We start from the raw sequence: 27,367 nt of genomic DNA on the forward strand, positions 1-27,367 counted from the left end.
TTATACCCCCCAAAAAGTGTGTATAAAATTATTTATAAAGGAACTTCCAGTTGAGGAATGGAGAGGTGAAGACGTTACTCTTGCTGCTCCCGACTCTCTTATAAGAACATAAGATTTGCCGCTGCTGGGTTAGACCAGTGGTCCATCGTGCCCAGCAGTCCGCTCACACGGCGGCCCTTAGGTCAAAGACCAGTGCCCTAACTGAGACTAGCTTTACCTGCGTATGTTCTGTTCCAGTAGGAACTTATTCAACCTTTTCTTGAATCCCTGAAGGGTGCTTTTCCCTATAACAGCCTCCTGAAGAGCGTTCCAGATTTCTACTACGGTACTCTCTGGGTGAAGAAGAACTTCCTTACATTTGTATGGAATCGATTCCCTTCTAACTTTACCGTGTGCCCTCTCGTTCTCTTCACCTTGGAGAGGGTGAACAATCTCTCTTTCTCTACTAATGTCAATTCCCTTCAATATCTTGAATGTTTCGGGGAACAGGCCAGCGCCGAGGTCTTAACTCTCCCTGCTTATCTTCCCCAGCGCGGGGGCCGACCAATTCTCGCCACCCGACATCAATTCTAACGTCGGGGAGGAACTTCCGGGCCAGCCAGGCAGCGATTGGCTGGCCGGAACTTCCTCCCCGACATTAGAATTGACGTCGGGTGGCGAGAATTGGTCGGCTCTGAGCTGGGGAAGATAAGCAGGGAGAGTTAAGACCTCAGCGCTGGCCTGTTCCCCGATTGTGGCAGCGGCAGCCTGTTCCCCGATTGCGGCGGTGGCGGCCTGTTCCCCGATTGCGGTGGCTTGGGGGAGGGCAGTGGGAAGGGAAGCAGATTGGGGACCCCTGCTTTAGGTGAGGACAGATCGCGGGCCGCAAAATAGTCCCTGGGGGGCCGCGTGTTTGAGACCGCTCATCTAGATGAAACAATTTGAGGCTAGTAGGACTGGCAAAATCAATTGCTGATAGAGAATTAAAACAGTTTCTGGAAACCTGGCTTGTGTCCTCTTTAGGCCTCTCTGGAGCGACAGGACCTTTATATATTGAATGGGCACACTGTGTAGGATCCAGAAGGAACAGGGAGAGCGCCCACATGTGGTGATCTTCAAACTCCTGAATTATAGCCATAAAATGGAAATATTACAGGTCTTTCCATGCTGGCAAGCCTTTGGATTATGAGCAAAAAAAGATTTTATGTTTTCAAGACTGTTTAGCTTCTGTGTTGGCAGCCTGCCAGACATTTATGCAGTATGCTCACAGTTGATGAAACTCAACATCTGCTTCAGCCTACTATAACCTGCTAAGCTGAAAATTATGCAGGGTAGAATGACGCTTTTTTTTTTTTGCTTTTTTTTTTTTTGAGACACTGAAGGAAGCTATGTCTTATGTAAATACTCTTCAGTCCTCTCGGGAGCCCTAGATTGTGTAATGGGTCATGGATAGCTGTTAGAGGATAGAGCGCTGGAACTTTGACAGTGAGATTATATTTCATATAGATCTGTTTAAGTTTGCGGATCTGAACTGATAAGAGGTCAGTCAGCTCAACTTGTCTGGATTGTTTATGCAAGAGTTTCATGAGGGCTATTAGTAGAAGTTTTTCTGAATCTACTGGCTGGAACACCTGGCCTAAGGATAATCTTTTGATTCTTTGATGGACAGAGTTTGAGACAGTTTCTGAGCAACAGGTTTTCATGGTTTTACTGATTTTGAATAAGACTACCTATTCATTAGATCTGTACCCATCAGGAGTATTCTCTACAATGAAAGAGGCTATTGTACCCTGTGACTTTCCTAGGGTATGTGACACCCGGGGCCTATCATTTTTAACACTCCCACCATGTACCATCTCTCCCTGCCCTCCACCCTGTGTCAAACATTTCTCCCTCTCTCTTCTCCATGCTTGTCTCCCTCACCTCCACCATATGCAGGATTTCTCCCTCTTACTCCTTTCTACCTCTTTGTTGCATCTCTCCCTTCCTCTTCTGCAGCCCATGTCCAACAATTCTTCCTCCTTCCTATCCCTATGTGTAACAGCTTGTCATCCCTCCCTCCCAAGGGAGGAGCCCGAGGCATCTGAGCCAATCATCTTTCCTAAGTGGTTGTTCATGCTGCAGGTGCTCCCTCCTTAGGCTGAAAGCTAGAGACACTTTTCCAATTTAAATAAGTTGATATGGAAATTTTGTTGAGCAGGCAAGAAATTGAAAATACAAAACATAGAAACATGATGGCAGATAAAGGCCAAATGGCCCTTCCTGTCTGCCCATCCACAGCATCCACTGTCTCCTCTCCCTAAGAGATCCCACTTGCCTGTCCCATGCTTTCTTGAATTCAGAGTCTTTGTCTCCATCACCTCTTCCGGGAACCATTCCATGCATCTACTACCCTTTCTGTAAAAAGGTATTTTCTTAGAGCCTTTCACCTCTTAACTTCATTCTATGCCCTCTCACTCTGGAGTCTCCTTTCAATTGAAAGAGACTTGACACACGCATATTTAAGCCACTTAGGTACTTAATGTCTTTATCATATCTCCCCTCTTCTACCTTTCCTCCAAAATATACCTATTAAGATCTTTAAGTCTGTCCCTGTACGCCTTATGACGTAGACCTACCAACCATTTTAGTAGCCTTCGTCTAGACCAGCTCCAACCCTTTTTATATCTTTTTGAAGGTGAGGTCTCTAGAACTTGTACACAATAATCTAAATGAGGTCTCTCACCAGAGTCTTATACAAGGGCATCAATACCTCATTTTTTCCTACTGGCCGTTCCTCTCCTTATGCACCCCTATGGCTTTAAGAAGGTTTGGACAGGTTCCTGAGGAAAGTTCATAGTCTGTTATTGAGCCACTGCTTGACCTGGGTTGATAGCACAGAATGCTGTTGTTATTTGGTTCTTTGCCAGGTACCAGTGACCTGGATTGGCCACCATGAAGATGGGCTACTGGGCTAGAAGGACCATCGGTCTGACCCAGTAAGCAACAGCTGGATATTCAGTGCTGAAGCCCGGACAAGGCCCAAGAATAAATATCCAGGAATAATGCCTGTAGCGGTCAGGAAAACACTCACTATCGTGGCTGAATATTGATCCCTATGTTCTTAAACTGCACTTTATAGAGTTATGGTGTCAAGGACTGAAAGACTTTTTAAATTTTTGAATATGAAGGGGGCTAAATTTCTTGCTGAAAACCACAGTGAGGGGGAGGAGTTAACACATCCAAGGTTATAGCTCTGGCCAATGAAGAGAGTGTGGGGCTTAGTGAGTCTGAGTGTCCGAAATGGAGTCTTTTTTAGAGCTACCATATGGTTCCAGAAAAAGGAGGACAGATTAAGACATCTGGAGCCATAGGGTAACCTTTTCTAGAATATTTCAGGTAAACATCAAAGAGGATCATCACCTCAGGGCAAGAGAACATGGTGGCTGAGAAGGCTTCTGCCCTCAGAGGGGTGATATGAACCAGAAGTTGCTAGGACTAGAATCTAATTTCAAAGAAAAACTGGAGGAGAAAGAGAGCACTGGATGTGAGCAGAGATTATGGAAAGAGTCTACTCCCACGTCTAGTACTTAAGAGAGCTTTTATTTCCTGTTGAACTGTTCAGTTATTTACAGATAAACTGTGACTATGTCTCCCTTTTCTTCTTTCTTGAAATGTGCGACTAGCTGTCCTTTTGATCACTTTTCTCCTCAACAATGAATTTCCTGTCTTATTACTTCTCTTTCTTCTTCCCCTCTTGAAGTCAGTCAATTTGTACCTCTGCTTAATCTTTTGTAAACCGCATAGAACTTCACGGTAATGCGGTATATAAGCTGTTATTATTATTATTTTTATTATTATATGAAAATCTTCATCCCTCAATGCGTTGCCTTTAGCTGAAAGCTGAGGCAAGGAATTTTGAACTCTGTGACTTCATACCATGTTGCATAAATTAGAAATGTTATATTACATAAGCATCTACCTGAATACAATAATCCTGTCTCCCTTAACCTCAGCAATTTTTCCATTTCCAAAGTAGTGGTATGTGCCTAAACCATGCTCTTATTTTTCTCTTTCCAATTTAGATGAATATAATATTGATGTCCTCTGCAGATTTCATTCAGGTAAGAATAAGATGTGAGTGGACAGAGGGACAGCAACAACTAATATTTCTCGTTGTCCTTCCAGACTAGTACAGATGTGTGGTTATATGCTCTCCTACCAAAAAATGGAGACTGAGGACCATCCTATATTGTGTGCAGCCCTCTGCCAGCCAATATTTCTCATTCTCTAGCAGATGGGAGTGAGCTATCCTGCACTGTTTTTGGATTGGTCTAGTAGGTCCAAGGAACCTGTACTAGAAAAGAGGCTGAGGAGATTGTTCCATTAACCCTTTTTAGGGCTGCAGATTTATTGCAATATTAGCACGATTAGCATGTTAAAATTTTAATGTGTGCCAAAATTTTTTATTGCAATCAACTGGTCGCCTGCATCTACACCAGCCCACTGCTGCTTCAGGTCTGAACATGGCTGCAGCATCAGCAGAAGGCAAAAGGCTGGGTCAGCATAGGGTTACCATATGGCTCCAGAAAAAAGAGCCAACACACAACAAACAGATCCAACAAAGTCTGCAGAACAGTAGGCAAGAGCAAAAAACAAGAAAAAATTGCAAATCAAAATGTACGAGATGCAGGCTATGTTTATTTATACCAAATATTAATGCAGTTACTGATGTCACCTTACTACAAACCAAGGGACCCAACACAGTCCGTGTTTCGGAGAACACACTTCTTCAGGGGTCCATGGTTGTTAAGGTTTGATATAAACCGCAATGAGAATGGTTATAAAACAAAACCTGTCGTGAATCAAACGCAAGCCGACTAATGCAATGCCTTCACTTTAGGATCTGCAGTTTTTTCTTGTTTTTTGCTCCAGAAAAAAGAGGACAGATTGAGACATCTTGGGTTTTACTTCCACTGAAATCAATGGAAGTAAGAAGAATGGATTGAGACATCTTCCTTTTTCTGGAGCCATATGATAGCCCTAGGTCTGCAAGACCCAGAAACAGGAAGTTACATCAGAGCTAGGTCCAGAGAGCCCACCTTCTGCCTAATGATAGCATTCTGATAGAGAAGTTACCAATGTGTTTCCTGTCCTGGCTGAAGGCACAGCTCTTCTTTCTGAAAATTCTCTTAGCTTTGCTGAGGACTTCTTCATGCTTCAATTCAAAGATCCTTCTCTTCTCTTCTCTTAACCAGGTACCTTTTGAGTGCATCCCACAATTGCCACCATCAGTGGAGATCCAACTTTCTCGAAGCTCGGAATTCACCAAATTAACCACCATAATAGAAGCTAATAAGATCATCTATGCACAGGTACCCTATCTGAGTGTTTTCCCATAGTCACAGGCCTTGTGGACCCTGCAATGACACAGGCTTTAGCAAGTAAACCCCAGAACAAAGGTCTCAATTGTTTGTTCCCCCCCCCACCTTGCCTGCAAACACAGCAGGCCTCCTCAGCAATTTCTACACCACAGATATAGATCTAGTGATTTCTCCTCCATGCCTACAATCATAACAAATGCCTCTGTAAATTTCCCCTATCACATACATAGATTTCAGTGATCACCCCCACCCCCAATGTCTCAGCTGTTGTATGTACAACAAACTCTCATAGACGTAGGACTCAATAATTTCCCCTCCCTCATACATCCAGAACGATTTTCTAAAACCTGTCAGTTTGTCCGGGTTTTGGAAAGCCCTGATGAGCTCCAGCTGCATCTGGAGGGCATCTGAGCATGTGCAGATGATATCACACATATCCACACATGCTCCAAGCCCTCCTGACACGGTTTGAGTTTGTCGGGGAAGAAGAGAGGAGGTTTGTGGGAGCGGGACTGAAGGCTGAACTGGGAGGGGCTGGGTGGAACAGGGTGGAGCCGAAGGCAAAATGGGGCGGGACCAGGGTAGAACAGGGCGGGGCCATGTGTTCCGGTTTTTGAGGCCCAAAAAAATAGTACCCTACTCATACAACAGACATAGGGTTCCACTCCTGCCTCCTTCAACAAAATAAAATTTCTTAAAGAGCCCATCACAGACACAGACCTCAGTGATTTCCTTACATCTGCTATTTTGTAGGGTGAATTAAAAGAGGCACTCTGTGTGATAACACAAGTTTGTTCAGGAACTGAGGCTCGTGCAAACAGAGGATGCTCCTCTGCAGCCACATCTGCTCTGAACTCTCAGCCTTCCATCTAACACAGTGTTTCTCAAGTCAGTCCTGTAGTACTCCCTTGCCAGTCAGGTTTTCAGGATAACCCGAATGAATATACACAAAAGATTTGCATATAATAGAGGCAGTGTATGTAAATCAGCTTCATGAATATTTATTGTGGATATCCTGAAAATCTGACTGGCAAGGGGGTACTCCAGGATTGGAATGAAACATGATGACAAATAAAGGCCAAATGGCCCATCCAGTCTGCCCATCCGCAGTAACCATTATCTCTTCCTCTCTCCGCTTGAACATAAGTATTAAGTGGTTTACAATACTAATTCTTAGGTATTTTGAGCTACCCTTTCTGTTGCGAATGGGCTCACAATCTAATTAAAGCACCCAAGAGAAGACATCACTTATATAACAGAGATATATATTAAGAAGGAAGGAAAGAAAAAAATACCCCAGGGAAAATATAGAACATTGGTAACAATAAAACCCCAAAATCCAAGAAACAGTAGAACAGCAGTCCAAGCCAGCATTCCTGATCAGCTCTCCATAACCACCGACCTAATGCATCACCCATGCTGACAAGGCCCAGCTTCCTCTCCTGCAACACGATTCACTAATTGTTCCTTTCTTGTTACCTTGTCAGGTGTTTGTCAATCCGGCAACTGCAGAAAGTCAGTTTCAGATAAAGGAGTGCTGGCTGCAGCTGGAGGGAGAGTGGAAGGTACCTCTGACCCTGCAAGACTTCTCAAGTGATCCCACCATAAACATCCTGATGTCAGCACAAGAGAGCCCTGGAATGAAGACTCATCAGTTCAGCTTCATCTACAAGGCTGAGGAAGGGCGACTGGCGCAGCCTGCAAATCTGAAATGTCTTCTCTGTCTGCAGCTATGAAAAGCAATAGTGTGAGTTCTTTCTTCTTACAAAAGCATCAAGATGTGTCCCCACTCCCTGCCACACAAAATTTGGAGCAAGTTATATCGATTTCACACACAAGCATAGCACTATATCACTACTATTAATTATTTCTACAGCGCTACCAGACATACGCAGCGCTGTAAAGAGTCACAAAGAAGACAGTCCCTGCTCGAAAGAGCTTACAATCTAAAAAGACAGGACAGACAAACAGGATTCATGGATACAGTTAAGGGGAATAGTTAATCTAGCTAGGTTGGTGGGGAGTAGGGTTATGGATTGAACGCTATATCAAAAAGGTAGGTTTTCAGTCTGATTTTAAACAAGGGAAGGGAAGGGGATTGGCGGACAAACTCAGGCAATTTATTCCAGGCATAGGGGGCAGCTAGATGAAAGGAATAAAGTCTGGAATTGGCAGTGGAGGAGAAGGGTAAAGCTAAGAGCAGCTTATCTGAGGAACAGAGTTCTCTGGGAGGTGTATAAGGAGAGAGAGAAGCGAGGAGAGGTATTGAGGGGCAACAGAATGAACACACTTGTAGGTCAACAATAGGAGCTTGAACTATATACGAAGGCGGGATAGGGGGTCTAGGGAGCCAATGAAGTGATTTAAGGAGAGGGATGACATGAGTGTAGCAGAGTTTTGCACAGATTGCAGGGGGGAGAGGCGGCACTGCAGGTATCAACTTTCATATTAGGATCTCCTGGGTTCTTCCAAGTGATTCACACTCAGGGGCAGCTGCACAAGGCCTCGTGCTCCTTCAGGGCCCCACTCTGGCATGTCTCTCCCCCCCCCTTCTGCCCCCTCCACCAAGTAAAACAGCATTTCTCCATAGAAGGCTCAAGGCAGTGGCAGTGATTTGCATAGATCATCTGCCACCAACTCTGAAGCGTTGTCTGCTGTGTCCCACACTTGCAGAAGCAGGAAATTACTTCAGAAAGGAGTGGGTCTGTCTCAAAGTATGGCATTTCTTATATTCTTAAAGCTTAGTGAAATCTTTTATTATTGATTAACTAGCTTTTTAGCTCATTACATTAACGGGATGCTAGAATAGATGTGTAGACTTAGGCATTTTCTTTCTTTCTTTTTATTCTTTCTTTCTTTCTCCTCTGCCCCCTGTCTGTCTGTCTGTCTTTTTTTTTTCTTTCTCTCTCTCTGCCTGTTTTCCCTTCTCCCTTACTTTTTACCTCCCCCCATGTCCAGCAGCACCCCTTTCCTGCTCCCCCCCTGTCCAGCAGTAGCCCTTCTCCGTTCCTTTTACCCCTTCTCTGCTTACCCTGTCCCAGCAGTAGCCCTTCGTTCATTGTACCCTCCCCCCCCTGTCCAGTAGTACCCCTTCTCCCTTACCTGCTCACTGTCCAGCATCCGCTAGGCCGCTTCACATTATCGAAGTGGGCTGGCCTAGCAAATGCCCTACGGCTGCCGCTGCTTCTGGTCCTGGGGTGAGAAGGAGAGGCGTTGTCAGAAGTTAGCCAGCGTCTGAGATCGGGGCAGGAATGTTGCTGGGGAAACCACCGCATGCATCGCAAACCGCCGAAGGCTCCTACTGCGCATGCGGCGACACGGAGCCACGGATCGAGGATCACGGCCACGCGAAGTTTCAACTGTGCATGCGCGCTAAGGGTTTTATTATAGCGGATTACATTAATAACCACAAAAAGAAATGTGAAGAGAACCTGCTATAGAATTATACAAATGCATATATAAACCCCCATCCCAACAACTACTACAGTTAGCATCAATAAATTAGAGAGAACTTGTACTCTTATAGTCCTCTCTAAGGCAATATATGTATTTTAAAAAACCCTCACCCAACTATCCCCAAATTCCTCCCTCTATCAGTTCCCATCCAACAATGGCTAATAAATAACATAAATGAACCCAGAATAATATTCAAAGCTGCCAGGAAGGTACTCCAAGGCAAGAGAACTGATAATACGGTATGACTTCTGGCTCCCAGTGAAAGGGAGTAAAGGTAAGAATACCAAGTGGCTAAAAATCTTTGCTTAAGTTTTTGGAAGGCCATCACTCCATTAGACTCCAACACACATAATGTAACTTGTTCTCCATTCCCAGTAAGAGGGTGAGTCAACCTGAAACCAATATTTGAGAATATATTTTTTAGAGCAATTCAGTGACATGCTTGTAAATGAGTTTGTCTCCTATGATTTTCAGGACTGTCCTCGGAAGAAACAACTTGAAAAATCCATAGAGGTGATACTTACAAATCCAAACACTGTCGTACAGGGTAAGTTTCATTTCCCCTTTTCTCTCAATTGAACCTTTTCGGTGTAATCCCTATCTGTGATTCTGATACAAAAAACTTTATTGGCCTGAGAATTTGCACATATGTTTTCAAAGTATTATGGGGTGGGAGATTTAATAAATAAAGACCAGAGTGGAATTGTCCAAATCAGAGAGATGTGCACTTGAAAAAAAGTGTCCTCCAATCCGTCTGATGATATGAAGATCTTTATTGTTCAAAACATCTAAATGACACATTCACGACTCAATGACTCGACATGTACATGCTTCGGCCCTCAGGCCTGCCTCAGGAGTCTTAAAGCACGTGATGGATGAAATACACAATACACTGGCACTCAACTGGATCTAAATAAAAGGTCAATCATGGAAGAATACCATATCGCGTATACATCGAGTGCTATCGATCGGCACCGCGCATCAGTTCGAAAAGAGAGAGATTTAAAGCATTTTTACCTGCATTAATCGGCTATCTTTTAGTGTGGCTAAAACTCCACACATATTTCCACAACTTTCTAACTACTATGGGGTCCTTTTATTAAAGCACGCTAAATGCTAAGGCGTCCATTATATTCTATGGTTGCCTTAGCATTTAGCACGTGCTAAATCGATTAGCACACCTTAATAAAAGGACCCCTATTGAAAAGGAATGTCCTCTGCAAAGGAGGGGGATGCAGGCATACTCCATAATGATGTCACCAACAAAGCCAACGTGCCAGAGTATTTTTTTTTTTTCTTTTTTTACTTCTTTGAGCCTATGTAGGGTTTCCCACACTACCTTGGGTCACTCGACACAAATCATTCTCATCGGTGGACTACAATGATCATAGCTCTCTTTCTTTCTCTCTCCCTCACCTCAAAAGAGAAAATAATAAAAGTTCAAATTTAGTTGATTTCAAACACAGAAGAGCTACAACTGAAAACCAGAAAGAAAACATCCAAACATAGAAACATGATGGCAGAAAAAGGCCAAATGGCCCATCCAGTCTGCCCATTATCTCTTCCTCTCTCTAAGACATTCTGCGTGCCTATCCCAGGCTTTCTTGAATTTAGACACAGTCTCTTCCGGGAGACTGTTCCACGCATCTACCGCCCTTTGTATAAAAAAGTATTTCCTTAGATTACTCCGGAGCCTATCATCTCTTAACTTCATCCTATGCCCTCTCATTCAGAGCTTCCTTTCAAATGAAAGAGATATGGACTCATGCGCATTTACATCACGTAGGTATTTAAACATCTCTATCTTATCTTCCCTCTCCTGCCTTTCCTCCAATTATACAGATTGAGATCTTTAAGTCTATCCCCATACGCCTTATGAAGAAGACCATGCACCATTTTAGGTAGCCTTCCTCCTGGACTGACTCCATCCTTTTTATATCTTTTTGAAGGTGCGGCCTCCAGAATTGTACACAATATTCTAAATGAGGTCTCGCCAAAGTCTTACATAGGGGCATCAATAACTCCTTTTTCCTACTGGTCATACCTCTCCCTATGCATCCTAGCATCCTTATAGCTTTTCGCCATCAGCTTTTTCAACCTGTTTGGCCACCTTAAGATCATCACATACAATCACACCCAAGTCCCACTCTTCTGTCGTGCACATATGTTCTTCACCCCCTAAACTATATCATTCCCTTGTATTTTTGCAGCCCAAATGCATGACCTTGCATTTCTTAGCATTGCATTTTAGCTGCCAAATTTCAGACCATTATTTAAGCTTCACCAGGTGTTTCTTCATGTTGTTCACACCATCTTGGGTGTCTACTCTATTTTGGTATCATCTGCAAAGAGGCAAATCTTACCCAACAGCCCTTCAGCAATATCGTTTATAAAAATGTTAAAAAGAACAGTCCTAAGAACAGAACCTGAGGCATATCACTGGTAACAATCCCTTTCCTCAGAGCAATCTCCATTGATCATTACTAGAGAATGGCACGGTGGCTGTTACCCGCAGCTAGGCGTGGGTAGCTGCGGATAACCAGCCAAAACGGTGATGGGGGGGGGGAATACTTACTGCGGGTACGGGGACAAGGCCATCCACCACCCCGTGGAGCGGTGAATGGCCTTGTCCCTGCAGTTAAGGGAGGGAACGTGTGCGGTCACCAGTCGCGTACAGCCCCCTTCCTCCTTTCTACCTACCGGCCGAATATATCTCCCTCCCCCTTACTTTTGCAGTGTGTTAGTTTCCAAAGTAACTTGCTCAAGCCGGCCAAGTCTACCTGCAATCGCGTGTGTCTGTGGGCGGAAGCTTCTCCTCTGACGCAACTTCCAGTTGCGACTGCAGGCAGGCTCCAGCAGCTTGAGCACATTACTCTGAAAAGTAACTTAAAATGTGCCACATAGGTAAGGGGGAGGGAGGGAGATTCTTGGGCCATGCTGAAGGGCAGTGAGGTGCTGAAGGGCAGTGAGATGGGGAGAGGGAAAGGTGGTGGTGGAAAAGAAAGGAACAGATGCTGAAGGGAGGTGGAAAAGAACAGACGCTGAAAGGAAATGGGGAACAGAGAGTGGGAAGAAGACGTTGAAGGGAAATAATGAGGAAGACAGAGTGGGGAGAAGACGCTGAAGAGAAATAGGGAACAACAAGTGGGGGAGAAGACGCTGGAAGGGGAGAAGACAAAGATGCCAGACTATGGGGGGAGCAGAGGGAAGAAGATGGGTGCCAGACCAATTGTGGGGGTGATTGGAGAGGCACAGTAACAGAGCAAATGGAAGACGCAGAGAGAAGACAGACAGTGAATGGAAGGAATTGAATGAGAAGATGAGGAAAGCAGAAACCAGACAACAAAGGTAGAAAAAAAAATTTCTATTTATTTATTTTCTTTTTTTTTTCTTTAGGATAAAGTAGTATATTAGTTGTGTTGATAAAAATTTATAAACAAATCCCTGCCCAGCTGAACATCTCTTTCTCTAGTTCAGCAGCCAGAACTTTGATTTATAAGGAATGAATAAGCTAAATATTGCAGTACTGAGGCTTGTATGGATGCTGCGGGGATAGTAGTCGCGGGGACAGTGGTTGCAGGGATGGGGGATGGGGCAGTGACAGTGGTCGTGGGGACGGGGTGGTGATCACGGGGTAGGGACCAATTTTTCCCCGTGTCATTCTCTAATCACTACACTCTGTCTCCTTCCACTCACCAGTTCTTGACCCTGCCCATCACTTTGGACGTCTGTGTGCAAAGGCTTTGCTAAAAATCTAAATACACCACATCTAGCGCACTCCCTCTATCCAATTCTCTGGTCACCCAGTCAAAGAAATTGATCAGATTTGTCTGACAAGACCTACCTCTAGTGAATCCATGTTGCCTCCAGACCTGTAATCCACAGGATTACAGAAACTTCATCATTCTCTGTTTTAAAAGCGTTTCCATTAATTTGCTTACCACAGAAGTCAGACTTACTGGCCTGTAATTCCCTACTTCTTCCTTACTTCCACTTTTGTGGAGAGGGACCACATCCGGCCTTCGCTAGTCCTCCGGTACCACTCCTAACTCTAGAGACTCATTGAAAAGGTCAGTCAGCAGAGCTATCAGAATTTTCCTAAGTTTCTTCAGCACCCTCGGATGTATACCATCCAGCCCCATCGCTTTGTCTATCTTTACTTTAGCTAGCTCCTCACGAACACAACCCTCTGAAAATTTATCAGGGTCTACCACTCCTCCATCCCTATTCTTGTTGTCTTCTGCGGTTCCACTCCCGGTGCTGTCAGAAATATTTATTAAGCAATTCAGCCTTTTCTTTATCAGCTTCTACATATTTCTCCCCTTCATCTTTGAGTCTCACAATGCCACTTTTGCATTCACTAATATATCTAAAAAAAAGTCTTGCCTCCATGTTTTACTTGTGTCAGCTATTTTTTTTCTTCCATTTGCAACTTTGCTTTCTTGACTACACGACCAGCCAGCCTCTTAACTTTTCCAGATATTTTTGCCTGTCTCCTCTTCTGTGATCTTTTGTAGTTTGTGAAAGCTAACCTCTTATTCCTTATCTTCTCAGCTACTACTTTTAAGAACCAAAGCGGCCTTCTTTACCTCTTACTTTTATTTACTTGCCTTACAAAAAGGTTTGTCGCTCTTACAATTATTTCTTTCCATTTTGCCCACTGCATTTCCACTCCTTCCAGACATTCCCATCCAGGCAACAATTCCTTGACGTAAATCCCCATCCAAACAGTTTATTATTTTTTTTAAGTCTAGTAACTTTACTTTTGAATGAGCCCTCTCTATACCCATCTTAATATTTAACTGTACCATGCAGTGATCACAAGATGCCAGATGATCACCCACTGTAACTTCAGAAACACTTTCCCTGTTTGTAAGCACTAAGTCCAGTATGAACCCCCATCCCGCATGGGTTCCATTACCAACTGCTGGAACAGTTCTCCTTGTAGAGAATCCAGAATCTCCCTCTTAGGCATTGGTGGAATGAGGCATTATGACATCACAATATCTGCTCTGGATACCCGAGACCGTCATTCTTTAGTGTCTATCTCAACCTCAGTCCTTCTACACCAGCATTCTTCAATGCAAGGCTTGAGGGTCAGTGGCTGTGCCCATTCATACTTTGATTCTTCCCTCTCTTCTTAAAGAATGATATAGGGATGGTTTCCTGCGGTTAACCACGGGGGCAGAGACGGGGACAAATTCTGTCCCTGTGTCATTCTCTATGATATACTGCACCAGCTCTCCCTCTCACCGTGGGCTTGCATCTACTGCCCCACAGCAGTAATGCTTTGGCAGTAGCTTGATTAATTTTCTGTGCCCTGCTACACTATTCAGGTGGCCCCTTGAAGTTGTAGAGTGTGTATCTAGAATGAATTATTTGCTGTTGTTTGTCACCTACATCTGCAGATGCTCAAGGACCATCCCTTCTGGTCTAGAGCAGGGGTAGGCAATTCCGGTCCTCGAGAGCCACAGGCAGGTCAGGTTTTCAGGATTTCCACAATGAATATAGAAACATAGAAACATGATGGCAGATAAAGGCCAAATGGCCCATCTAGTTTGCCCATCCACAGTAACCATGATCTCTTTCTTTCTCTGAGATCCCACATGCCTATCCCAGGCCCTCTTGAATTCAGAGACCTCTTCCGGGAGACTGTTACACGCATCTACCACCCTTATAGATGGATTTGCATGCACTGTCACCTTGAGATGCAAATCTATCTCATGCATATTTATTGTGGATATCCTGAAAACCTGACCTGCCTGTGGCTTTCGAGGACCAGAATTGCCTACCCCTAGTCTAGAGTATCAGGTTCCAATTACACAAGTGCAATGTGATACCAAGGGGAAGGGTGGAGAGAAGTGCCACACAGGATTTTTAAAAAATTTAATCACCCAAGGCCCATAGTCAAGATCTGAATAGGTTAAAGGAGGTGACTAATGTTCCTGATAGTACTCCAGGTATCATACCACATTCTTTATAAATACAATATTCTCTTTCATCAGATTCTATCAAGTGGTTTTCCCTCCTTTCTATATAGGGCTCCTTTTACTAAGGTGCGCTAGCGTTTTTAGGATATTACCGCGCCCTACATCGCTAAAACTAATGGCAGCTCAATGCTGGCGTTAAGGTCTAGCGTGCAGCAATTCAGCACGCGCTATTCCGCACGTTAATGCCCTAACGCACCTTAGTAAAAGGAGCCTATGGCTTCTTGGTACCGTAATCACCACAAAGAACTCTACGTTCTTCACAACAATAGTTATTAGTCGTTCCCTCTTTTCGAAAGCTCTTCCTTGACTTTCATAGAAATTTTCCTTTCTCTGTCATGGCTCCCACTCTCTGCCTCTTTATCTTCGCTTAGAAAAATCATTCATGACTTATGAGGTGCAATTAAAGGCTTTCTGTTCTTAATCTCCTTACTTTGTAAATGTAGCAGGCAACATTTACAGAACACTGGCATTCCTGAAATTTTTCATTTCACTTAGTGTGGGCAGAAAGAACTCAATTTATATTATTTTTTTCCATCCCCCAACCACATCGTTCATTCCTTCCCTCTCCCCAACCATTTTTTTCTGTTTGTTTCATTATAACCTACCAATTCCTTCCTCTCTTGATGTTTCTAGGGTTGTCTTACTATTTCTCCAAATTTCATGTTTTGTCTATTTTTTTTTCCTTACCCCATTTTATTTTTATATTCTTGTTTTTTTAATTCTTTTTTTTTTTAATTAGTTTTACATTTTATTGTAAACCACTTAGATTTAACTTAGTTTTATATTTGTGGTATATTAAATAAATTGAACTTGAACTTATATTTTGAGCTCTTGGATGCGGAGTGGGGGGGGGGAAGGGTTTCAGTCACTTTGGTTCAGTGTTCTAACTTTAAAGTTATAAAAGTACAGACCCCGGATCCGGTTTGGATCTTTATGATATCTTGTTCGTGTCAGTTTGTAAATTTTGATATATAAATCAATCGAAAAAATGATTTTCAAATAAAAATCTTGAACTATAGCGTAAACCAGCACTCGGCATTAGGAAAAACACCAACCATTGTTGGCCCAGACCTGCTACCTATGCCCCCAAAATGTTCTTGTAGGCAGCTACCTACTTGCCTTGTTGGTAGAATTTTGTAGGGTCAAGCTGTGGCTTTCAATCAGGAAGGTTTTTTTCTGGGCTTAGTTCTTTCATAATTTTTCCTTACCTTTTCTCCCTAAAGCGAGGACCCTTGAAAGGAAGGAGATGCCTATCAGCCCATTGCTGAAAGGACCTTGGAATGGGGGTGGGCCCTGGAATGGGGCTTTTTCAGGCAGTACTAGGCAATGTCACAGCTGGTTTCCATAGTGATGCTTTGACCTCAGGAAGGCGTGCAGGAGGACCTGTACGACGAGCAGAGCCCTGTTGGCAGGATGAAAAAGGACCAGACAGCAAAGTCAGGATGTGAACAGGAGCCAGAATAAACAGACAACTTTTGAATGATAGGAAGAGAGCAAACAGGAAAGAGAGGCTCTGAGGGACCGGATACTGCCCCAGAGGGTAATTTTATAACACTGGCGGATATGCACATAGGTTATACCAATTTTCTAGGGAATGCATACACTTTCTCTTGACAATTACACCACAAAAAGTACATGCTCACATTCACATCTGCTCTTTGGCTCACACAAATTTCCTGTTATGTAATTTACGCACACATGAGCACATTTTTTTGCCTAGTCCAAACACTGCCTCTGTTCAAGCCGGATAAATTTATGCATATACATAATCTATGGGCTCCTTTTACAAAGGCACGTTAGGGCCTTAATGCGCGGAATAGCGCGCGCTAAAATGCTACGCGCGATAGCCACTACCGCCTCCTCTTGAGCAGGCGGTAGTTTTCCAGCTAGCGCGTGCTATAGCACGTGCTAACCCGGTGCGTCCACTAAAAACGCTAGCGCACCTTCATAAAAGGAGCCCTATGTGCATACATTTACATGTACTTACTCCAGACAGTTTTTTAAAAGGTCTTCTATGTGTAAAGCACTATTTTAGCCGTGGAAATGTGTTTTAAAATTACCTCTATTAACCGACTCACACTTATACTGCTACTACACAGCACCGTACATTTAACATTCAATAGATGGTCCCTGCTCAGAAGGGCTTACAATCTAATTTGGACAGACAGACAGGGCACAACATTCAATAAAAGAACAACTGCGTGCGTGAACTTTAATGCAGGCACATACAGTGGTACCTTGGTTTACGAGTGCACCGGTTTGTGAGTGTTTTGCAAGACGAGCAAAACATTCGCAAAATCGGCGCCTCGTAAACCGAGCGCACCTCGATTTGCGAGCGCCACCCCCCGCGAACCGGCACCCCCCCCCCCCCGTGATCTGGCACCCCCCCCCCGCCGCCATCGGGCACCCACCCGCCGCCATCGGGAACCCCCCCCCGCCTTGATCGGGCACCCCTCCGCCGCGATCGGGCACCCCCCCCCGCCACAACCTGAAGTCCCCCAGAGCCCTCTTCCTACTTTAATGTAGCACCGGTATGTCGGCCTCCTCTTCTGTGCTGGCCTTGAGCATGTGCGCATGCTCAAGGCCTGAGAGTTCACGTTCTCTAACTCTCAAGGCCTGAGAGTTCACTAACGGCCCCGAAGCCCAAAGAGATTTAAAGGGCTTTGGAGCTCTTGCCACGCGGCTTTGTAAAAGAGGCTGTAAGTGTATAGCCTATGATGGAGACTGCCCCAACTTTGTTGGCTGGGCTGAGAACTTTCCAACAACCCCTCGTAGATGTGCATTTAATAAATTTTCATATACATAAACACATGTGCATACATTGGAGGTGTAAAACTCCTCTTCCCACTTCTGGATTTTCCATTCTGGACACTGGAGATCCTTTACATAATTTTTTGCATTTAAGCCTGGAATTTGTACTTTATTCAGTGTGTGGGAAGAATTAGAGCTGAATACAAGAAAACAATGTCAAGGAGATGTGATATATGAAAAGACAAAATACATTTGAACTTTAACCCTGAAATTCTATAAATGGCACTCAAAATTGCACACACAAATTTGGGTGTGCACCCAATTTGCTCCAAGCTGTACTTAGCCTAAAGAGCTAAGAAACCCTTTCACCTTTGGCATAAAAAACCTTCCATGAAGCCAATTATACAACAGTCTTTTAGGATTACTTATTCCAAAAAGTATATATATATTTAACTGACAATCTATAGATGTTTCTCTCTTTTTATATATTGCAATATCTCATTATCTCTTCAGCAGTTAGTTAAATAAATAAATATATACTTTTTTTTATTAAGTAATCCTGAAAGATTACTTAATAAAAGATTACTTTGGTTTCTTATGCCAAAGGTGAAAGCAATGGCATAGTGAGGGTAAGAGGTGCCTAAGACGCTGACCTCCCTCCCCCCCACAACCTCCTCTTCATCCCCCTGCTCCTTCCCTGCCCCCACCTTTGCTTCCTCCCCCCCTCCACCATACCTCTTTAAATCTTCACCAGTGCAAGCAGCTTCTCTGTTTTGCTCCTCGCACTGGCGTTAGCTTTTCCTCTGACATCAATCACTTCTTGGCCTTGTGACCAGAAAGTGATTTCAGAGGAGAGCCAGACCAGCGTGAGCAGCTGGCCAGAGAAGCTGCTTATGCTGGCAAAGATTTAAAGAGGTATGGGAGGGAGGATGAGGGTGCGAGCATGGCATGGGCGCCCCCACCAAGCCAGCACCTGGAGCAGTCTGCTCTCTCCTTACTATGCCACTGGTGGCTATGTACTGCATGGAGCGTTTTGAAGCTTTTTCCTTCCATTTTTTTTCCTGAAAGGTGTTTAAGCACTGCTGTAATATCTGAGAGAGAACTACTAGGGGGTGCCGAAAAGTTCTCAGCCCAACCAAAAAGAGAATGACGTGGATATGGTTTAATCAATGATCTGAAGCAATGTCAAAACATAAAATTTTGTTTCTGCAAATTGGCTCTTAACGAAATAAGATAACACTCTTTGCAGCTATAGTGGCAAAATAACGCTCAGAATTTAGGAAGTTGGTTGGTTGGGTTGAGAACTTTTCAGCGCCTCCTCGTACTACAGGTGTGCATAGGATGCAATGTGAGTTTTCCTTAACCATATTCAATCATGCACAATTTGATTAACGAGCCAAGTAGTAGATGGTAACAATCAATTATTGGTGCTAATTGGCAATGATTTTTTTTTAAGTTTTATTTTGTAATTTGTATTAAAAAAACAACATAGAATACATCACAACAGCTAAAGAAGCACCTATAACATAAAAAGGGGAGTTGAACATGCTAAAGCAACAAATCATCAGCGAACATAAGTACATGTGATGTCCATAAAACAAAATTTCCCCAAACCATTCACCCTAACTATAATAATCTGCTTGCCTTGTATTGGTCATAAAATGAATCATTGGGCACACTGATATTAAATGTGAAAGAAGAATAATTGTATATATTATCTCAAACACAATAGGATGTAATCCCACTGCTACCAATACTTCTTTCAAAAGCAGTGGGATTACATCCTATTGTGTTTGAGATAATATATGCCTTGTATTGGTAGCATGGAATATTGCTACACCTTGGGTTTTATTGGCCACCGTGAGAACGAGCTACTGGGCTTGATGGACCATTGGTCTGACCCAGTAAGGCTATTCTTATGTGAGGACAGTCAAGCAAGCCATTGTGACATCACTGATGAGGTTGGCTCTGAGGCACTGTGGAATGAGGCATTATGACATCACAGTCTCAGCTCTGGAATGCTGCTCTCATAGGGGTTCCAGAATCTTGCTATTCTTTGAGATGCTGGAATGTTGCTACTCCTTGGATGGTTTCAATTTTACTATGAGAAAGCACTTGCGTATGATATGATTTTTTGACTTTCCATCTGTAAAGAGATGTGTTTATAAACGATTCCTTAGTAAAACTTTGGCATATTTGACAGCTATGTGGGACAAACAAGTTAGCACATATATCAGTCTCTTCTTATTCAGTCTTTAGAAAATCGCTGAAAACCCACTTGTTTGGTAAATACTTTGATTAATTTATTATGATCATACTACAAATGGTTGGTATATCTTAGCTGTTAACTGCACTGAACCGCAAGGTAATTTATGTAATGTAAAGGATCTATGAAAAGGCAGAACTGGTGAGCAGAGTCTGGACTCTTCCATTAATACTTGGGGACCATGGGTCTGTTTTACTTGGCAATAGAAAAATGCCAATAATCAGTACCCCTTGCAAAAAAAAAAAAAAAAAGCCCTGTAATTATGCATTCTACAGGATCACGTGTACTTTTACACAGTCCAAGGATAAGCATAAAAAGGGTGCCTATTTGAAGTCTATTCCATAAGGAAAAGTTGTTGCCTACTTTTATGGTTGCAAATGTCTGCGTGCATTTGTCTTGCGCGCATTTGACTTGCCACCTTTCTTTAGGTGCCTATGAGGACAGCAGGTAAAGACCATATAGCCTATACAGTCTGTCCATCCCATTATAAAATTACCAGTCTACTTAAAAGGCAGCTTCTTACTATTTCGATCTGAATGAAACTCCAGAAATTCCAAAGCAAGCAGTCATAAGAGGACAACTTTATCTCTTAAAAAGCCAATTAAAAGATTAATTTTATTTATTTATTTTAAGAATTTCTGTACCGTTTACAACTAAAAAGTTAACAAAATATACATATATAATCTTAAAACATAATAAAATAAACATACAAACAAGCCTTAAAATTCATAGCTAAAAAATACTAAAATGAGTTTGCATAGAAACAGAACTTAAGAACAACAATAATTAATGGCATTTCATAGACACAAATTAATAACATAACTGTAGATCATAAACAGTTCATCAGGCTTACCACAAAAGGGTATGTCTAAAAGACAGCATCAACAAATAACTGTGTTTTAAGTAATTTTCTAAACATACCTCTCTCATGACAAATCCGTAGCTGTCCAAATCCTAACTCCTGCACAGCAAAAGGTCTTTTTGCTAGTATCAACTAACCTTGGATTCACAGTCGTCTTCAACAAGGCCAAATTCTCAGAATGCAAAGATCTTTTTGGAATATAACTAGATATGTTATTTTTAATCAATTCTGGAATATTTCCATACAAAAATTGATGACAGATCATTAAAACTTTGTACTCGCTTATGTGCTGAAAGACAAAGGGAAACAGTTGAATGGACTTCTTGAAAGAAGGTAGAGTTAATTAGTTATTAATTAATGTCCCCCCTTATACAAAAGTGTAGCACGGTTTTTAGTGTCAGCCGTGGCGGTAACCGCTTTAACGCTCAAAGGAATTCTGTATGAGCGTCGGAGCTGTTACCGCTTCAGCCAGCGCTAAAAACCATGCTACGCTTTTATAAAAAGGGGGTATATTAATGTATTAATTAATTAATTAATTAATTAATTAACTTACCTACTTACTAGTGAAAACTCTGAAAAATCAAATAAATCACCATGGTAGGATGTTTCTTGGAAGGGAATTACTGCCATTTTCAAATTGTCAGAGCCTGTGGGAAACAACCTGGTGGCATCACCCCCACTGGTGCCTCTGGATCTTGGGACTGGGATTTTCCCACAGGGGCAGAGAGAAATGTTTCTTCACAGGGGAAGGGGTGCTTGGAGCCCCCATCTTCTATGGCTCCTATTTCAAGAGTTTTTCTTATTAATTCACTAGGCATTTTGCCATTCAAGCGTGTGTGATTACTTGCAGGTGCTAGGATTTGGTTCCTTGCACAAGGGTCTGCATGTAACCATTGCAAAAAATAAATAAATACACTTGATGGTTAGATTGCAGGAATCTCAGCAAGGGTATGGACCTGGAATCCATATCTTGGGTCATGGTCACAATGGACATGACTCTTAGAGTGTGGGGAGTACATTGTTAGAATCAGGTCATCAAGGACAGTGAAGCAAGTTCAAGAGATATTGGGTGATAAATTGCCTAGAGCAGGGGTAGGGAACGCCGGTCCTCGAGAGCTGTATTCCAGTCGGGTTTTCAGGATTTCCCCAATGAATATGCATGAGATCTATTTGCATGCACTGCTTTCAATGCATATTCATTGGGGAAATCCTGAAAACCCGACTGGAATACGGCTCTCGAGGACTGGAGTTCCCTACCCCTGGCCTAGAGGCAAGAGCTGTCAAGAGAGTTCTATCATATTCTCATACCCTGGGCTCTTATAATCAAGGTCATAAGAACAAAAAGCATTGAGGATCAACAGCCATCTGGATCTAGTCACTCTGGTTGTGCTGGGATATGCAGATTTAAGGCTCAAGGTGTGAACCCCCTTCTGTTTAGCTTATAGTTTGACCCTTGAGAGATGCTTATGATATTTAGGAGTCCCAGCCTATTTTCGCTTATTTTCATAAGGCTACTTCTTTTATTTCCCTCTTATAATTTTTTTTACCATAATCGTCCTTCTTTCTATCATTATTATTGTATTTCATTACCTTGCCTTTCCCTTTGTTTTCCTTTTCTGTTTATTTTGTTAGTCGTTAATTTAAAATGTTTTGTTCAGTGTTCATCTGTTTTCTATAACCCCTGTATTATCTGTAAATTGAAAGATTAGGTATTTGAGTAAGCGATTAATCAAATACTTAATAAACTTGAAACTTGAAACTACATGGTACAGGGTCATCTTTACCTTGTTGCAAGTGAGAAAGAGGTCTACATTTCTAGTTTACATTAGTCTGGAAAGTCAGTGTGAGTGATAGTTAAGGGAGGTAAGGGCTTGGGTCGTGGCTGACTGGCTTAGTGCCTGGAGAGCACTAGTTTGGGGTGTTAGGGGTTGGATTGTGGCTGACTGACTTGCTGAGTGATGAGAGTTATTGGGGTAGGGATGTTAGGCCTGGGAATTGCCAATTTAAGGGATAGGGGAGATCATGGAATAGGGGAGGGGGAGTAAGAGCAAGATGCTGACTGGGTGGGGAGGGGAAAACTGTTGCTTGCATATTTTTGCCAGTGGCTTGATTTCCCAGGACAGGTTTAGGAACTTCTACCAGAGACAGAATTAAATTAGTCATTTACATGTTGATTACCAGCAGGCATAATATAGGGCCTTTTTATGAAGCTGATTAGCAGGGGCTGCTGCGGTAACTGCCCCAAAGCCCATAGGGATTTAAAGGGCTTTGGGGCTTTTGCCACGTAGCACTCGCTAGTGCAGCTTTGTAATAGAGGGGGGGATAGTCTGCCATTGCAGACCATTATCAGCTCCCTCAATAGAGTTTTGGTTACATTTATTAAAGAAAACATACACCATGAAACTTGTAAGATTTGTACTATGATCCAAAAGCCGAGAGACTGGTTAGCATTGAGCATACATGAATGTAGTGGGTTGATAATACAAGTAGAATTTTATAGTAATGGTTAGGTCCAGGGGGATAATAATATTATGTACATGAATGTACTGAAATTAATTAGATCAATATTGGTCGCCGCACCTCAAGAAGGACATGGCAATTCTTGAGAGAGTCCAAAGGAGGGCAACGAAACTGGTAAGAGGGCTGGAAAACTGCCCATATGCCGAGAGGCTGGATAAACTGGGGCTCTTCTCTCTAGAAAAGAGGAGGCTCAGGGGGGATATGATATAGACCTTCAAAATACTTAGGGGCATAGAGAGGGTGGACAGGGACAGGTTCTTCAGACTAAAAGGGACGACAGGTACGAGGGGGCACTCAGAGAAACTGAAGGGGGATAGGTTCAAATCAAATGCAAGGAAGTTTTTCTTCACCCAAAGGGTCGTGGACGTATGGAATGCGCTCCCGGAGGAAGTGATCCGGCAGAGTACAGTACAGGGATTCAAACAGGGATTGGACGGATTCCTGAGGGAAAAGGGGATCGTGGGGTACTGAGGGAGGTGCTGGGGTGTTGCATAAGTATAGACAGCTCACCAGGTCGTGCAGGTGCAAGGCCGGAGGATTAGGACTTTGAGGGGAAGATAGGACTTCGATGACAAACCTAGGGGGCAAAGGGGGCCCCTTCTGGTGATTAAGGCAGGTCATGACCTGTTGGGCCACCGCGGGGGCGGACTGCTGGGCGGGATGGACCTCTAGTCTGACCCGGCAGAGGCACTGCTTATGTTCTTATGTTCTTATGTGTCACTTGTAGTAAGCAGCGCAGAAAGGGACAGAGTACAGCAAACACAATATAGCAATAATGGCCTTTTTGTAGTCAGCCACGGTTGAGGTTTCTACTGTGGCCCAGGCCACTAAATGCTCTGACGCTGCTCCAAAGCTCATTGGAATTCTATGAGCGTTGGAGCATTTAGCGCTCTGGGCCGCGGTAGAAATCTCTACTGTGGCTTAGTTAAAGGGGGCCTTTTGTACTTTTTTTTTTTTTTTTTTGCTATAATCTGTCACTTATAGTTCATGCCTATTTCTATTCCGATCCCAAACCTTATTCTTTAGAATTCTTGTCTACTGGTTCCACTCATTTCTTATGAAGCTGTTAATTATTATTACATCATATTTATCTAAGATTATTAATAGCCAAAATCTATTACAAGCATGAACATTCTTCATACAAGATAAACATTTAAATCTGTCTTCAGCTTGATATCTGCTCCATTCCTACATTACAGACAGAAACTATACAGGCAAACTTGCCGTCATAGCCTGCAAAGTTAGGGTTTGATGTGAAATAAATAAGCACTTTTCCTTTTGGAATTTTGTGACGATGCTTATGTTATATACTTATGGAACAGGAAGGTTTCTGTGGCAAGGTGGAACTGTCAACAGAACAGAGGGCTGTGTATTCTTTCCTTGGTGTTAGGAGTCTGGATCTGGTAATGTGCAGTCTGCTCACAGGCATGGCTCTAGGGGGAAAGGGTCTGCCAGGGCTGCTTTTACTAGTGGACAAAGGGGACAGCTGCCTTGTGCCCAGCTTAACAGGGGACCATAAATAAAAGCAACTCTGAGTAAAGGGTCCACTCTGGACCAGCATCTTCCTTCCCCTCCCCTAGTCCAGCTGCTTCCTGTGGAAAAAAAAGCAGCAAAGTGGCATGGAGATGCGTCAGTGCGTGCTGGCTCTGGGTGCCGCCCTTCAGAAACAGGAAATCATGTTAGACGGGGTTGAACCAACAAAGCCATCAGTGGCATGGACTGACAGTGGCTCTGCACTATTATCCTGCTAGGGTGATAAGTTACACTGCTGGACCTGGGGGGGAGGGGTAAAGGGGAGGATGCTGCTGGTCCAGGTGTGGGAGTGGGAGATAATGGACCATGGGTGACCCTGAACTGCAGGGGAGGGAGCAATGGACTGAGTGGGGTCCTGGACGGCACAGAAGGGGGGGAATCCACAAACATTTGCCCAGGGTCCCCGAGGTCTGCACAAAGTATTGTGTTCAGTGGTTTCTGACATTTCTGCCCTTCTTTTGATAGTGTCCGGCCTTGGCATGGTGGCAGTGCTGGGTATCACCTTTGGAGCCTTTTTGACCGGTGCTTTGCTCACTGCTGCGCTCTGGTACATTTACTCTCACACACGTAAGTACCTGCAGTCTCGGTATTAATTAGGCCAAGCGATAAGAGAATTATCTCGGGGGGGGGGGGGGGGGGGTGAGCATAATAAATAGGCCTGACTCCACATTTTAGAAGAATTCTGTACCCAAGGATTTAAAACTTCTGGGCTTGCATGCTCTCTTTCATCATTCTCCGAAGGTGTTTAGGTTTAGCAGATTTTTGTAACTGATTGTTACAAAAAATCTCATGTATTTTTCAATCTAACCAGTGTTTAATGCCTATGGGCTAGAGTCACTAACTCCTTTCCGTGTCCAATCCATGGCCCGATTGCATGCAGGCCGACCAATTCACTACAGGCTTGCATGCAAATGGGGATGATCGTTGGCAGCCCCCCCCCCCCCCCCACACCTGCACGGATCGCTAGAGAGCTATCCTTGAGCATGTTTTTTGATCGATTAGCCAGTCGATAAGTTTAGTGAATCGCGTCTTTCCTGCTTTGCATGCTGATTCCCCTCATTTGCATGCACAGATCGGGATTGGATCGGAGGAGAGGTTAGTGAATCGAGTCAGAGGAAAATCGGATCGCAAAGGGCTCGGGTGTCAGGTCAAAAGCGCGCCGGGACAAAGGCACGCCCAGATAATTGAGTGCAGCGCAGAGGTGCGCGCCGCTCAAAATTACTGTTTTTAGGGCTCCGACGGGGGGGCGTGGGGGTAGCCCCCCCACTTTACTTAATAGACATCACGCCGCGTTGTGGGGGGTTTGGGGGGTTGTAACCCCGCACATTTTAATGAAAACTTCACTTTTTCCCTGTTTTTAGGGAAAAAGTTAAGTTTACAGTAAAATGTGGAGGGTTACAACCCCCAAACCCCCCATAACGCCAGTGCGATGTCTATTAAGTAAAGTGGGGGGGGTTCCCCAACAAAACCCCCCGTCAGAGCCTCTAAAAATTGTAATTTTCTTCGGTGCACGCCTCCATCTTGCACTCAGTTGTCGGCGCGCGCCTTTGTCTTTCGCGCCGTTGTCTATGAACCAAGGGCTCGCAAACCGATTGGTACACGATCGGTTTGCTTAGTGAATCTAGCCCTTTGTGTTTTGTTTTGTAGCTCCCAAATTTCTGACTCTTGGAGTTTGACCTATTATGTAATCTGCTTTGAACCTCTAGGGAACTAGGGGAAATAAATGATGGGTTAGATTAGAAGTGAGTTTGTTCTGGATAAAAAAAATACTGACGTTCCTGCTTTATATTTCTTTGATTGCTCTCAGGTCCCCCAGCAAAGCTGCAACCAGTTCCTGGGAATCAGGCAGCATCGGAGAGCAGCAGCGCCAACCACAGCATCGGAAGCACACAAAGCACTCCCTGTTCCACCAGCAGTATGGCATAGCGAGGGCCCCGACTCCTGCCCTCCACTTCCTCCTGCCCTGATTCCAGGAAAGTCTCCTCTCTAGCAGTGGTAAAAACCAAGGCTCCACTGGACTTCAGCCGCCCAGGACTACATAATTATGAAGCAGCGTGGAGACGCCGGGTCCTCATGCCATGCGCTAGCTACACGCATCCTGCTTTCGAGGGGAGAGAGAGAGAAAGGACATCTTGTTACAATCTCTAATCAATTACGGGGACTTGAGATCCTCTTGTCGTGATAAGAATGAGCTCAGTCACCAGTTTTGGACAGCAGCAGTTCAGTTGCAATAACACAGTAAAAAAAAAAAAGTAAGCGTCCACATCCCTCTTACAGAACCAAGTGGCTCATGATAGCCAATGAATATAGAAAAGTACTGTGCCTTACTCCACAAAAACATTCCCAAGAAGGATCCATGGCATGGTGATTTTAATGCAGCATTGTTGTTTACTGATGGAAATTCAAGGAAATAAGCAACAATCGAAAAACAACAAACAGACTGCAGATAATGTACAAGACGGAGGCGTTGTTTATTAATGGAGAAAATGCAGTGAAATATACAACCTTATTACTAACCAAGGGACCCGACACGGTCCGTGTTTCGGATAACACGCCTTTCTCAGGGGTCCACCATGGTGGTTAAGGTATGAGACAAACCGCATAAAAGATATCAAACAGACGCCTATATAGAACGAATGTACTCAAG

At 43.6% G+C, this 27,367-nt stretch overlaps 1 protein-coding gene across 1 annotated transcript in view; it reads left to right on the top strand.

The window, feature by feature from the left end:
- The window catches only part of LOC117368040 (endoglin-like), an 81,692-nt gene extending 54,688 nt beyond the window's left edge, over window positions 1-27,004 (top strand). The window contains exons 10-15 of the mRNA XM_033961286.1: window positions 4,044-4,082; window positions 5,217-5,333; window positions 6,830-7,089; window positions 9,273-9,345; window positions 25,186-25,287; window positions 26,528-27,004. Of these exons, the coding sequence (XP_033817177.1) occupies window positions 4,044-4,082; window positions 5,217-5,333; window positions 6,830-7,078 (405 nt within the window). The 3' untranslated portion in view covers window positions 7,079-7,089; window positions 9,273-9,345; window positions 25,186-25,287; window positions 26,528-27,004. The remainder of the gene's footprint in view (window positions 1-4,043; window positions 4,083-5,216; window positions 5,334-6,829; window positions 7,090-9,272; window positions 9,346-25,185; window positions 25,288-26,527) is intronic.
- Window positions 27,005-27,367: the final 363 nt, after the last annotated feature.

Source organism: Geotrypetes seraphini, chromosome 10 (assembly GCF_902459505.1).
Source record: "Geotrypetes seraphini chromosome 10, aGeoSer1.1, whole genome shotgun sequence".
NCBI classification, from domain to species: domain Eukaryota; kingdom Metazoa; phylum Chordata; class Amphibia; order Gymnophiona; family Dermophiidae; genus Geotrypetes; species Geotrypetes seraphini.